Genomic DNA, 15,645 nt, shown 5'->3' on the forward strand with positions numbered 1-15,645 from the left:
ATATATATATAATAAAGGAATAATAATAACTAACCAATCGTGTGACTATATGAAATATCAAGACAAAAATTCCTTGGCTTAGCATCATGAATATGTTATATTTTTAACTTCAGGATTCCTCGATTCTTGAATAGATAATAACATTTGCCTTTAATAATATACGCGGAGTTCTATTAATCGATCGTTTCGACAGAATGACGCAAATTAATCGTGATGTTTCGTGTTAATTTTTCTGAGAGAGAAAGAGAGAAAGAACGGATCCTGAGGAAAGGTCGACAGTAATCTAGTTATTTCCACTTTCCATAAATAGAAAGCCGGAAATTATGACTTTTTACCATGTATTATTACAAATTCAAGCTTAATACATTTGTTGTCCATACATTTCCTTTGTTAAACACATGATACATAATGCGCATTAACAGATATTAATAATCAAATATATTAAATTGAAATTTATTAAAATACAAAATAAAGCAAAATAAAAACTGAATTAGAATTATATAAAGTGAAACAGAATGAAAAATAGTAACGATAGATGATCAAGGGATTCTTTATTATATACACTCTCAGGCAAGAAACCTACTAAATTTTCCACTAAATTTTAACATAAATTTTTAATATTTTCAAACAGATAACTCAGTGAAAGATCATCGTAGCGACATGTTCAAAAAAGCATTTTAAAGCTTGAAATTTCTATTTTTCAAATTGGTACTCGACAACGGTCGAACTAATATTATGTGAAATTACACAAACACAAATGAAGATGCATAAAATCTCAAAATTGTTTACGAAATTTGCAAAGTTGCACGACGCGAATTAAAAATTGTGCACAAATGTGGTTTACAGCTTTCGAAATACTGAATCGTTATCTTTAATTTACTTTATTTGCGATCTATATGTACGATTTTTTTAAACCAAGTTATTCAATGTTGAAGCTAAAGAAATCATTTTTACTTCAACATTGAATAACTCGATGAAAAAAATCGCAAGAAAAGCAAATAAAGGTAAAGATTCAGTTTTTCGAAAGTTGTAAACCGCATTTGTGCACAATTTTTAATTCGCGTCGTGGAACTTCTCAAATTTCGTAAAAAATTTAGAGGTTTGACGCATCTTCATTTATATTTATAAATTATGTTTTAATTTCACGAAATATCAATAATACCGTTTTTTAAAATACTTGTCTGAAAAGTAGAAATTTTAATCTTTAAAATACTTTTTTAAACATCTTGATACGATGATTCTTGATGAAGTTATTTTATCTTGAAATTTGCTTGTAGCTTTTTAACAAAATTAGTCATTTAATATATCAGGAAAAAGGGTTTTTGCTTCAACGTTGAATAACTCGGTGGAAAAAAATCGTACGTAGCTCAATAAAAAAACAAATTAAAGGATAAAGATTCACTCTTTTGAAAGTTGTAAATCCCATTTGTGCGTAATTTTTAATTGACACCGTGGAACTCTGTAAATTTGCATCTTCATTTATGTTTGTGTAACTTCACATAATATCAGTTCGACCGGTTTTTTAGGTACCGATTTGAAAAGTAGAGATTTCAAGCTTCAAAATGCTTTTGTTTAACATCTCGCTACGATGATTCTTTTTACTAAGTTATCACTGTTTGAAGATGTTAAAAATTTGTGCTAAAATTTAGTGGCCCGTTTTTTTTGTCCGTGAGTAAGAAGCTCTAGAAATGGATCAGTCGAAAGAGAGGACATGATAAAGGTAATCATTTATTTCTATTTAAAAAAAGAAATAAGACAATATTAAAGCAACAGGTCTCAGGTTGTCGCACGCGATTCAGTTTCAATAAAATGTCGAACTTCTGTCGAAAGTAAACAGCTTACGAAAAGACTCAAGGCTTGCCTCGGTATTACAACGAGATCAATAGCTACATCTCTCTGATAAAGAGATCGCACGATTAATGAGAGTCTCGCGAGTAGATGCGGCTAATCAAATTGCGGGTAAGTGACGACACTTGGAAATCACGTTCCAACGACCAGAGTTTTTTTCTTCGCAACTGAATAACATATGCTTATACATAGTGTATCCCAGATTCTTTTACCTCTTCAATGAATTTTTATAACATTTTGGATTTTAGTTTCGCTTTAAGATTAAATGAAAATTCTGATGAGAGTTTAAATAACGTTACTAAGAATAATAAATGTATAGTAAGATTGTACTTTATACTACCATATAATAACTATATTCAGCGAAATATCTAAGATAGAAATATTGAACATGGCTGGAGACACTACCGCGTCTCCTGATATACTTAAGAGAGAGAATTTAGAAATATATTATATTTTTAATATAATATTGCAAATTTAATATATATTGAATATCTTTTTCTTAAGAATCAAAGAATTTGTTAACTAAAAAGAAATTGTCCTAGAACATTGTTATTTTTATAATTCTTTTTTTTATTTGACAAGAATGCGATAAATGTAAATAAATCTGAGTCCTGCAACGAACATATCTATGAACCAATCTCGAAAGAAAATAGTATATATTGTATTCGGTCGATTTTTATGATTACACTTACTTTTTCAATTTCTGTTACTCACGTTTCGACGCCATTGATGCTCTCGTTTCGTCGTCGGTACAGTTTGTTCATTGTCTAAACCTCAGACACAGCTGAGACACACTTCTTACTTTCTTTTCCACTTGGAATTTTCACTCGTACTTCACATCAAATTGAAATTGTTCTCTTTCTTCAAATTTACAGACACTCGGGGAGAAAAGAGAAATGGGAGATGAGAAAGATAAATGTTTATTCACTTGTATACGAGCTATTATTTTCATCCTCTTCTTGAAATTTTATGATTTTGATAAAATATGATTTATTAAATGTGTGTGTTAGACGTTTACGCAAAAGAAATCCATTTAGGAAGTCATCTCTTGCAAAATCTTCAAGGGACTTGAGTGGCCAATTTTCGCCAAAAGTGTCAAATAGGAAAGCCATCAAAGGTCAAATGAGTTTATGTGGTAAATTTTCTCTAGCACTACATATATATATATACAAATATTTTTGTTTAATTTTTTTTAATTAAAAATTTTTTAGCAAACACAGAATTAATATATGTCTATAATAAAAAGTTAAGAAAATAAATAATATGGTATACTAAATAATTTAAATAAATTGAAACTACATTATTGAAAGAAATGTGCAAAAAATAATAAACTTTTCAAAATACAATTCTGCCTAAATGTTATTATAAATTTAATATTTAATAAACTTATCGTGCATTATTTAGAAACTTTATATTATTATTATACATGATATTAAGAATAATCTGATTTGAATTTCAGTGTCGCATGTCATCTTCCGACATATAAAACTATGAATCTAAATGTTCGATATCATGGCTCTTCGATATCCAAAATGAATTCGGTCGATTGGATTTATTAAATCTCGCGTGGCTCGCTCGATATTTGAATAGCAAAGTAGCACGGTTCTGCCGACTTTTTACGCACGACAGCTCAAAAAGCTTGGAATACGAACGTATCTCGATGAACAAAGTTGTTAATCATAGAAATTGAAACATATTATACTGAACTTTGTATTCTATCTTGCAATATTTATAAAGATTTATATAAAATTTATTAGAGTGATATATTATAAGTAATGATTAAATTAATTGGTACGATTCAATGAATCATTACTTTAATAATTACAATGGCGACTATTCGTTGATAATGTATAATAATATAAATTTATTTTTTATGTGTAAGTAATTTAATAAGAATAACTTTTGTATAATTTTTTTTATTCGCAGTACGAAAGTTCCATTAGGTTTTATAGAAAGTTCCATCAGGTTTTATAAAAATTCAGGAAGCTCGTGAGTTTGATGAATTTAAGCGTGAAAATGAAAGACTCATCTTGATGGAAGACTCATCTTATGCACTTTTTTGTGTAAATAATGACGATCAGAATTACCATAACAAAGGATTAGTTAATCTTTTTGAAAGTCAATAAAGCAACCTGTTAAATGTCATGATCGGTTAACTTGTTAAATTCAATTCTTCAGTACGCTTCGCAAAACGTTTAATAAAGTAATTTCACCATATATTCATAAAATAATAAAATTGGTGATGTAAATAATGTAGTAGAATAATGCAAGTATGTTTTATAAATTTTGATAAAAATTTATATGTAATTGATTGAATCAATAACAAACTAATTAGAAGTTATGAAAAATATTTAGCAAAAGATTTCTTACTTTACACATATTTATGGCGTAAATAAATGTTTACGAAGATTATTATTACATGACAAAAATCATTTATGTCCTCTGTAATGTAGTAATTGCTAATTGTCTCTGTACTCAATAAAATAATTTATTGAAAAATATTCATTATAAGTTCAATTCAATTTTAATTTCCTCCACAAGATTTAATTTTTTTTTTCACGTAATAACGAAATAAGCAACGCGACAACGAAATAACAATCTAAATTCTAAAGTGCACGATGCTTGCACTCGGACCGCGCGGATCATACTGAAAAGGGAGCTACGGAGGCTGCGTGGTGAGAGATGAAAGGAGAGATGAGCAGAAAGCGAGACGGAGAAGCGCTAAAAATTTGCGCGCCACCCGGTACCTCCCTTCTCGTACTTTTCCCTTCCGCCACGTTTTTTTTTTCATTTTTCTTTCGTTTCCTGCCCCGTGTCCTCTCTTTCCTCTCCCATTATCGTGAACTTCCCCTTATTTCTTTATGATACAGCTGATTTCTTCCATTCTGCCGCGCAATTTTTCCGGGTCTCCTTCGTGTTGTAAATGTGTTCTCGCGCTCGCTTTTTCTTTTCCTTTTGTTTCTTCGTTTTTCCGCTCGCTTCATGCTACACGATTTATGACTCGAATTTGCGATAGAAGATGACTAAATTTGAATAAAGTTTCTACATGAATGAAATGACGAATTCACCTTTGGTTCAGTTTCAACCTTCTTCCCGCATCGCGGTTGGCAAATTACTTCAGACGGCGGCAGAAATTCGAATATTCTTATTCTTCGTACTCAAGTTAGTTTCAAAGTTAAAATTGTGATAGTTGTTTGAATTACTTAAAAATTATTTATTATGTCATAATATGATTGCGTGTGATTTAGTTCGATCTTATTTATCAGTTTAATTTAACAATTGATATCAAATTTATAAAAATATCTTTTACATATTTTACATTTAGCTATAAAATATTTATGTGTACGTATTAATTTTCTTGTACATTATATCATTTATATACAAATAGATACTTTTATAAATATAGATAAGGATTTGGTATTACCAACTACAGATCCTAAGCCTTCTTAGCGGCTAAAAAAGAAGAACGCTTTAGTTAGCAAGACGTGTATTTAATTTCGTCAAGGAAGAAAGTTTTGTACTAGGGAAAGCTGTTTCGTTAATTGCCAATTAAGAAACTTTTCCAACTTCCAAAGCTTGAGCAACAGTTTCGCAATACAGTATTGCACATACAATTACAGTAAATACGTTTGTGAAAAACTGAAAAATTTGAAAAACTAAAAGACTTTACAAAAGTGTATTCCTTTAATATTGTTTTATTTCTTAATAATTACATTAAATTTTAATAAAATACAATAGTTGCTAAACTTACTACCATTATTCTACTGTTTTTTTGTTATAATAAATGAAATTAAAGTGTTTAAGAAATTTTTTTACGAAGATACAGAAGAATGTAAAAGAAATAAAATCATTTAATAATAATAGAATTTAAAGTAGAGAATGTTAAAAATTATTTGAGATGTATGTATAATTTCGATATACGGGATTTATTAAATTATTACAGCTAGTTACAATATGAGAATACACGATTTTTACATATACAATATATTATGCATTATATAGATATACATACTTTATGCCATTTACTTTATACACACGCACACACACATTCTCGCGATCTTTTTCCTTTCTCTCTCTCTCTCTCTCTCTCTTACTAATTCTCTTGTAATCTCTTTTACATATAAAACGGATTACTCACGAGTGAACGGCGAACGATCATGAACGACACACGACTTTGTTTGCTAACTAACAACGGGCGGCTTCAATAAATAAACCGTTCCTAATACAATATACAGGTTAGTAATAATGGCTCTCTCTCTCTCCCCTTCTTTTTCCCTTATGATTTACACATTCGAAGAACCACAGCACTCTTGTACATCAGTCCGATTACATTATAATTACAGATACACTCTTAGGTTACATAACATCTTATCTTCCTTTTCCTCTTCTGTTTGTTCTTCTTTCTTTTGTGTCTAATTTATGCTATTTATTATTATGTTCAGAGCATTAATTAATTTGACTATATCGCATGATACAACCATTCTGACAATAGCATATCCGTGTTCCGCTATATGCTCAATCACAACTTCCTTTTTGGACAGAAATAGATGCAATTTTTAGTTAAACGAGATGTAAAATGAGAGAAATGTGAGTTTCCAGGTGCAAAATGCGTTATATCAAAGAAGCGTAATCGTTTGCCTTTCTTTTCGCAGTGATTTGTTAAGTACAGAGCGTCTCAGAAAATGTCGCATTAAAACTGTATTCTTAAAGTTGAAATTTCTAAATTTTTTCTCTATTTCTCTCTCACTTTTTTGTCGATATAATATCAATATTAAATATCAATTACATGTAACTAATTATAATATCAAATGTGCAACCTATACATATATAAAATGACGAAATTATTAGTTTGCATAGAAAATAATTTCAACTTTATATTACGGTTAAGTTGATAAAATTAGCGTTTTTTTCCATGACACTCTGCGTGTGATATGGTTTTCTTGTATCTCAAGAAAACAATTTCAATATTAGAATTACAAAGACGGCATCCTTATTGACTTTATTTATCTCCCTCGGTTTTGCGCGGTGTGATCCTTTTTTGTGATTTCAACGATCACAATAAGAATGTTAATGATCTACCGCTTGCGATCATATAAAAAATACGTGCGCACCCGTGGGTGAATATAAAATATACTCTCATTATACAAGCCTGCACACTCATACGCGTCGCTTAAAACGAATAATCGAAGTGTCGACATTCGCCGCAGTCGCGAAAATTCGTCCCTTAATTAAATAGCTCTACGTTCGTTGAACATGCACGTTCCTGTTTTATGAAAATAAGTTAAAAAAGTTAAAAGACTTTCTAAGCAAGCTGCTAGTTAATAATAAGGCTGGGTCCACAACCTCGCTTTAAGAAGCTCTAAGTCGTAAAGCCGTAAGAAATTGACCAATCATAGTTGAATGCGAGAAAAATAATCGACTGTGATTGGTCAATTTCTACAGCTTTCCGGCTTAGGGCCTCTTAAAGCGAGGTTGTGGACCCAGCCTTAATAGCTGGTGTTGATAGATTAATCCTTGTATTTAAGACCGTCTTAAGTACAGTCTTAAGAAGTCGGTATCTTAAGATATTACTTAAAACGATCTTAAAATAACAAGGGGCTATAAATACCAATCTATATAATTTATTGTAAGTATAAGGGTAACTAAATAAAATGTATAGAAAATATTATTTTATATTACATTTTTTATGGTATAATATATAAAATACAAACGTCTGGCAATTTATTTTAATAAAATTTTTGTTAAAATATCTGTGTAAAAAAATTAACATTTTTTTGAATTATTAATAAATTTTATTAATACTTTATTAGTAAAGAATATATGTTTTTAAAAAAATCCAAAAGTTCCTTTAAGTTTAGCTTAACAATTTAAATAGATTTTTTTTTATTCTTGCAACTTATTATTAATACTTTTCTCGAGAAACAATTTCTTTTAGGAAATGAATATATCTGCTTTGGTATGAGGAAATATGGCCGCGTTTTCATCCCTCGTTTAACATTAAACGTGCGAAAAAAAGCGTAGACCACATACTTGATTTTTTCGTTTAGATACAGTTTGTAAATGCTAAAGTGATAAAAAATACTATTTTTTCTTTGCTTCCTATATGTGTATATTTATACCTATACATACGCACACATACATACACACACGTGACATACATACATGTACAATGTTTTTCAACTTTTGTTATTTTGCAACTTCCATTTTAATTAATATGACTGTCAAATTATCTTCGTTGCCAACGCGTACTGTTTATCGTTGACTTGATCTTGTTATAATTTGAAATTAAAAGCATAGAACAAATTTCTTATTTAATAAAAATTTATATGGTAATAAATTTTACGAGATTTAACATGATTTAAGTCGATAATTTAAATAGACTTTTTTTCTATATTCTCTTTTCTGATTATTTAAATTTAATGAGTAAAAAGAAAAGATAAAAACATCAAAAGATAGAAAAGGAAAAAAAATTATATAGTGCACCATTGTATGACATTAAAAGCAATTTCTAAAATTAACAAGGTGATTTTTTTTAAAATTCCTACAAAAGTAATGAAATGTAATCACGTGTAACTAATTATATACATATATTTTGTGGATGATGAAACTTGTCCTATGATTTTTGTAATTTAATTTTATAGCGAAAGTTTTTATATATTGGGTTGTTCGAAAAGTCCGTGCGGATTTTCTATCTCAAAATTGTGTATACAATATCTTCGTTGAAAATGAATGAAATTTAAATTTAAAAAAAGGGTTTTAAAGCTTGAGATCTCTACTTTCGAAAGGTTACTATATTTTTTGAGTTTCTGTGAGATTGTTAATTTTTACATATCGAACACTACAAGCTGAAAAAGATGAAAATTTTTCTTCTCGCTTTGCGGGTTTATGCCCACAACAAATTCGAAAAATTTTTCGATTATCCATCGTGAAAGCTTGAAGCTTTTCCTATAAAATTGTTTTTTAAAAATATTTCTACAATTTTTTTATTCCCGAGTTATTCGCGAGTTAAGTAAAGGAGTATTCTGACTTTGATTGCTCATAACTCCGTTAAAAATCATTTAAAAAACAGATTCTTAAAGCTTAAACTTTGCTCTATTAAATGATATATTATCAATGTTCTACAAATATAGGAATATAGATTAGATTGTTGAAAATCCGCACGGACTTTTCCAACACAACATTTAATTAGGCAATCAATATTAAACTTCTAATTTAATACAAGCGAGCCGAGATTATGCGATATTTCAATGCAAGATGGGAAAATTTAATTCTCGTGCAGTTTTGGAAATGTATATCGAAGTTGATTAAACAAAGAGTGCTCGCCGTTTTAAATGAATTAATTGTAAACTCGAAAAAGGACCATAAAACGGATTAACATTACAAATTCTACAATGTTATCAAGTTCTACAAATTATTTATAAATATAACTATAAATTGACATCTGCATCTCGAAACGCCATCTTTCCTCATTTTTTGCGTATTTCTACGCATCTTTTAGTTTAGTGTATGATTAAATTATTGCATTAAATTCTTCTAAATAGGTTTTCTAAAAACTGGAGATTTTTTGTAAAATTAATTTCTCTCGTTGCAAATGAAACATTGTATAGTTTTTTATCCCGGATAAACGAGATAAATATCAAACAGTTCTTCGTTTTCATACAACAATGGTTTTGTGATTAATTCTCTTTTATATTTATAGTAATTATATATAATTTTTTTAAATATTAATTCTGCGAAATTTATACGAGGAACAAGAAAGCGCTTACGATCGTCCCATTTACACAAACGATCTTTGCAATGTGCACTAATATACATATTTATTCTGTATTATTAAAATAAAATTGATAATTCACAAAAGAGTTTATCCCGTGCGCTCGTGTAACTTAAAAGCAGTACTGGCCATGTTTGAAGAATCGCAATATATCGTGGCTTATCAATCTAAAAAAATCTCATTCTTGAAGTTATATCGATCTTGCATCTAATTAATTATGAAATTATTTCAGTTAAATTAATTGGATTATGTAATAATTGAATCATATTTTCTGAATTTACCCACGACTCACACTCAATTAATTAGCTAATTGAATTAATAGTAAATTTCATTTGTAATGTTTTTGGAAAATAAAATACCAAATATAGATTATATATATATATATATATTTTTTTTTTTTCTTTTATTAAGGACTTTACGGTAAATACGTCATTGGCTAGATTCATGGATGTTCCTTCTAAAATCAGTCTTCAGAGCCAGAGCATAAAATGGCGACAATATTGATGAAAAATTCGTGAATATCAATTACGAAATCCGTCGCACTTTCCCCACAAATCAAAATTATTTTGATCAAATAAAAAGCATGTGTCATAAAAATGGCTTCATTAATTATTGAATTATTTCATTCGTTAAGTGTTCTATAAATAATATATAGTATAGACTTCAAGAGAATCAGAAAAAATTGTTGAACAATTTGCTCTTGAGAAACTTTAACTTCCGGTGTATTTTCCGTTATTTTCGATAATTTGTAAAAATGGCGATTGTTGAAGAATGTTCTTAATATCATCATTTTCAATTTGTATTTCCATCATTTTTTATCTTACATAAAAATATGAAATTGCACAAAACAGTGAGCAGTAGAATTCCTCTCTTATACAATTTTTTGTGTCCTCTTTTGCTTTTTTTATTTCTTTTATTAAACTATTTCTGCAATAAATTTTAAAATATGTCAAAATGGTGGAAAAATCGGTATTGACACTTTGCCCTCAAGGATAGCAATGATGTCGCTTCAACAAACAATAACATTGTTTAAGTTTGTTGTTGCGACATAGCTACTATTGATATTGGCGAAATTGTGCAACTTCCGTCTTGCGTGCGGCATGGTGGTGTCAAAGTCACTTGATCGATACGTGTCAAGGTGTTAGCGAAACACGGTCAAGCTTCCGTTTCGCCTTTCAACCTCAAACGAGCAAAGTCCTCAAAAATTATATCATCGTCGCCATCTGCTTCCCTAAAAATAGACAGAAAATTTACAAAAAAATCTGAAAACTGTTTTTACAAACAGTTAAAAAATTAAGAATTATTCATGTATACATGTGTATGCATATGTCGTAAAATTTCAAAAATGTTATTAGCTGTTAATTGTGATTTTTTAATTCTTTATTAAAAAGTTAAACTCATATTAAAACTTTTTTTGTTAATTACGTGTCCAATTGGATGAGGTTTGTATCGAGCGAAACTTCTCCGCTGTCAGTTTTATGCGTAGGACTTGGTCGAGCTGTGGACGGCACTGGTTCCTCTTCTTCCGGTTTAGGATGCATCAGAATGAAGGGCAGTTCCGCAACTAATTCGCTATAATTAAAATATAATAATAATATTAAATATATTATGTGTGTGTGTAGAGAGAAAGAGAGAGAGAGAGAGAGAGAGAGAGAGAGAGAGAGAGAGAGAGAGAGAGAGAAATATTAAATTCGTGACTTTAAATATAAAGAAAATTTTAGGATATTGCATTGTTAAATTTACAGTGTGAATTATACTGAGAATGTGTAAATTATTCTTAATTATTTGTATAGGTCAATATTGCTTTTACTCAATACATCGTAAATTTAACTAAAATAATGGAATTATACAATTTGTCTGGAGAAAAAATTATTAAAGACTCAAATTTAATTTATTATTTATTAATTGCATACATTAATATGCACGTTATTTACTTCAAACTAATCATAGAAAAAATTGATTTACATTTTGACACATAAAAACTGAAAATAATAAAATATTTAACTTAAAAGATCGGATTATCATTGCACCTTTGATATTTAATAGTGTATATTAGTTAAAATTCAAAGTGATTAGTTCAATTTAAAAGCGATTTATTCACTTAACAATATCCTTTTCATAACTGTTATATTTATATAAAAAATTATTATTACACTGGATAACTGCTTTAGGTTACCCCCTTAGCAGTCGAGACATGATAAATGAGTAATAATACTTACCCTCCTAGAGCGCCGAGGCAGAGTTTGACTTTAACTTTGTACTGGACAATTATGCCGAGGTTTTCACGCTGCGCCGGGTCAACCACACTGCGAATTATACTTACTGTCGTCATTACAATGCATTATAATCTATTAATATAAATGCTATACAAAAGCTTATGTAAAGTTAATTGTGTAATAGCGTCATGCAACGACAGGAAGCAACACAGAAAAAGAATTGTTGCAAATTAACTTTTATTAATCTTAAATATATAGAAGCAAGCGGCAATTAATACACTTACAAGAATATTATACATTCACAATGCTATTTATTTAAACATTTATATAAAGCAGTAATCACGTACATATCTTTTAGTCAAGCTATTCATGATACTACAGCTTCGCAGCAAAAATGAACAATTTCTAATTTGTCCATGCAATTTTACTGCAGATACAATGCGGTGGCGATGCCATGTTTTACGAGCACAAGCAGAAGGAGGATGGGAGGTCGGTTTAAACTTTTGCTTTCAGTATCTTGCATCCTAAATTTCCTAGATCGCAGTTTCTTAATCCTTTTGGTACCATTGGCGAATATATATGTTAACAAAAATTTTCAACGAAAATTTAAAAAGTTTTACTCGGCATAAAAAGAAGATAACAAAAAGGACGGAATTTCTTCTATTAATCAACGAGATACGTATTAAAGTCGTCAAGTTTAATTTTAATAAAGCAAAAGATAAAACATATTGAATTTGCGAATATATGCGTTTTGTTATAAAAATAATAAAATTTACTTTTTGTGAAATGCTGTGCCAATGCTGAATATTAAAATTCATTTTAATTTTGGAACTTTGTCAATGTATTAAAAAAAGTCAAAAAAGTGGTATCGAAAGAGTTAAAGCATTTGGATCTTAGAATCCATAGATATATATATATACACACACCAAGATTTATGGAATTATTATTTAAATCTTAAAATTGTGCAAAACTTATATCAAAATCTTCGTTTTTATTGATATCCATGGATTTGGATTTAAGAAATCCAGGATGCGAGGGAAGGAACGATTCCCAGTGAATTTGAATGCGAATCTCGCAAAAACAAAATTACACGTCGTTCGACAATGATAGAGCTAGTCGCTCGCCATCTTGATCGATCGATCGTTGAGAAAAGCTTCGTTGCGGGCAGCCAACATGTATTTTCCGGCTGTTGTGTGGAAAGCGTTGCGCACGAAAATGAGAAATTCCCAAAGGCGTACTCGGCTGCGCGTTGCGTGCGTGAATGACACGTGTGTAACAAACGTCGTCCGCATTCTTGTCCCGCATTTAGCGCTTGTCTGGCAAATTTCCCTACCCGTGTTGAATTTCAGTGTTTCTTTAAACAAGTTCTTTATTTTAATTTATGTTTATGTATAACTTTGGAAATACTTTATTACATTACTTGAGGAAAAGCTTTAAACAATTTTCAATAACTTATAATCATATACATATATGTATATTATATAAAATTTGTTAAATATTTATATTTCTTTTTCAACATACTTAAATATTTATATTTCCTACTCAACATACTTTTATATATTTAATTTAAATATTTATATTATACCAAAATTTCCCCCTATATTTATAAAATATTAATTTCAGAGAGTGGAATTGTTTTAATTTGATGGCAAACTCTGTAGTGTACCTCATTACAAAAATGAAATATTTCTCATAATTTCATATCTCTGTGTTTCCCTCTTTTATATTAGAAAATATTTTATAACACGTGCTTATCATTTAATATCATCTCTGCTGTTTAACTACTAAATGTCTGTCGAGCTGTCAAAAGTTTAGGAAACATTATATCAAACTACACCGAGTCAAACTTTTGCAATTTGCGAGGGAAAATTTTGCTGATATTATCTTTCTCGACGCTAAATACGCGACCGAAACGCGGTACGGCGTATCAATATCTAGACGAGTGTCTGCATATGTCGCAGGCTAAATTTCAGGCATCGCGTCCTTACAGGGTGCTGGACGCCAAATTGGTGTCCTCGTGTTTGAGTTGGCCGTCGAGGGCGAGCCCCCATTTATCTTTGTTGTTGGCCAGAAGAGGTGTCAAGGTGAACACCTTGCTCAGCGTGAAACCCGGGCCCACCGGGCATCCCTCCCTGACATTTGAACATACAATCAGCATGAGTGTTAATGTGCTACTATGTGCGGACTGAGATTTCACATTGATCAATTCACGAAACATATTGCTACCATTTTGGACAGCATATTTATAATGTCCATTCTTAATTATTGTTTTTAATATTTAATAATTTTCTCTAAATAAATTTACAGAGAATGGAAAGTTACTTTTTAAAAGTAACAAGTTACAGTTACTCGTTACCGAGTAAAAAAAGTAACGATTTACCGTTACTAGTTATCGCTTTTTAAAAGTAACTCGTTACAGTTACCGTTACTCGAAAGGTAACCTTTCGTTACTTTTAAAAATCAGTCTAAAAATGTACTGTGTTAATAAAATCAATATATATATAACATGTATAACACTGACACTATGTATAGGAATTTTTTTATATTATACTTTGTAGAAAACTAGAAGATTATATAGGATTGTATAGGACTATCTGAATCATAATATAAAGTTAGAAATTAAAAGAAAAATTAAGAAATACACATAATCTCTTTATTATAATACAGCTATATTTTTACTTAATCTATACTTTTAGCTGTAAATGAAATATGTTGATAGAAAGAAAATTATAACGTTATAATTAAAATATATAACAGAAATTTTGCAAAAAGAAGTGTTTTCCAATTGCTCAACATAAATGTACAGAGTAAAGCTTTGTACACAGCTCAATTAGAACAAAATATGTACGATGTTTAGATTAAGGTAAACTAAATGTAGTTTTTACGCTTGTATTAAATAAAAACACTCAATGTTCTACAACCACATTTATAGCTGTCGTAATTAATAACATCTAATTGTTATATAACAGAATAACGTATCCAATCGTATGCAAAGTAACGATAAAGTAACTGTAAATTTCGTTACCGTTATCCAAAAAATGTAACTACGTTATCGTTACAGTTACCAAAAAAAGAAAGTAACGCAGTTACCAGTAAAGTTACCAAAAAAGTAACTTGTAACTGTAACTTCGTTACAGGTAACGAGTTACTTCCATATTCCCTGTATTAATATTATATCTTTAAATACATAAAATTTATTTAATGAAAGAGAGAGAGAGAGAGAGAGAGAGAGAGAGAGAATGTAATAGATAACAAAATCAAGTATTTATCGATATCTTGATTATTTATTTTTTTTATTATTATAGATAATCATACTAATTGTAATATTTCTGCGCATCTGAGCCAAGAGAAGTTTCATAAAATTTCAGTTTTGCGCCGAAAAATTAACAATTAATTAAAGTACGACAGTATATAAACAAATGAAATTAATTGTATTTTCTGGTAGTATTATGATAGTACGATATATAGCTTGTGTCTCACGCTGTGATACAGACTGTGATTACGTAAGACGAGAACAGGACAAGAGCTTATAATATTGTGTACTTTAGTGTTTGAAAGGGTTATGTAGGATGTGAAACATTTATGGTTTTATATTAATGCAGAAAAAATTATTTTAAGAATTCGTAAAATATATTTTATCAGGGAAAAAATATATATAATCTAAAATTACATTTTAATAAATAAAAGGAACAGAGAAGAGAGAAGAGAGAAGACAGGGAGAGAGAGAAAGAGAGAGTGAGAAGGGAAATGTGTGTGTGTGTGTGTGTGTGTGTGTGTGTGTGTGTGTGTGTGTGTGTGTGTGTGTGTGTG

General features: G+C 29.6%; 1 protein-coding gene across 3 annotated transcripts in view; it reads right to left on the bottom strand.

Moving 5' to 3' along the window:
• Nucleotides 1–10,509: 10,509 nt before the first annotated feature.
• Nucleotides 10,510–15,645, bottom strand: part of krz (beta-arrestin protein kurtz) — an 18,643-nt gene continuing 13,507 nt past the window's right edge. For 2 of the 3 annotated variants that reach the window (XM_018537771.1, XM_018537770.1), the window contains 4 exons: nucleotides 13,824–13,967; nucleotides 11,839–11,925; nucleotides 11,045–11,191; nucleotides 10,510–10,850 (listed from right to left, as the gene is read on the bottom strand). In XM_018537771.1, the coding sequence (XP_018393273.1) occupies nucleotides 10,775–10,850; nucleotides 11,045–11,191; nucleotides 11,839–11,925; nucleotides 13,824–13,967 (454 nt within the window). In that variant the 3' untranslated portion in view covers nucleotides 10,510–10,774. The remainder of the gene's footprint in view (nucleotides 10,851–11,044; nucleotides 11,192–11,838; nucleotides 11,926–13,823; nucleotides 13,968–15,645) is intronic. The other variant, XM_018537772.1, reaches the window with a different exon arrangement.

Source organism: Cyphomyrmex costatus, unplaced genomic scaffold (genome assembly GCF_001594065.2).
Source record: "Cyphomyrmex costatus isolate MS0001 unplaced genomic scaffold, Ccosl1.0 scaffold182, whole genome shotgun sequence".
Classification (NCBI taxonomy): domain Eukaryota; kingdom Metazoa; phylum Arthropoda; class Insecta; order Hymenoptera; family Formicidae; genus Cyphomyrmex; species Cyphomyrmex costatus.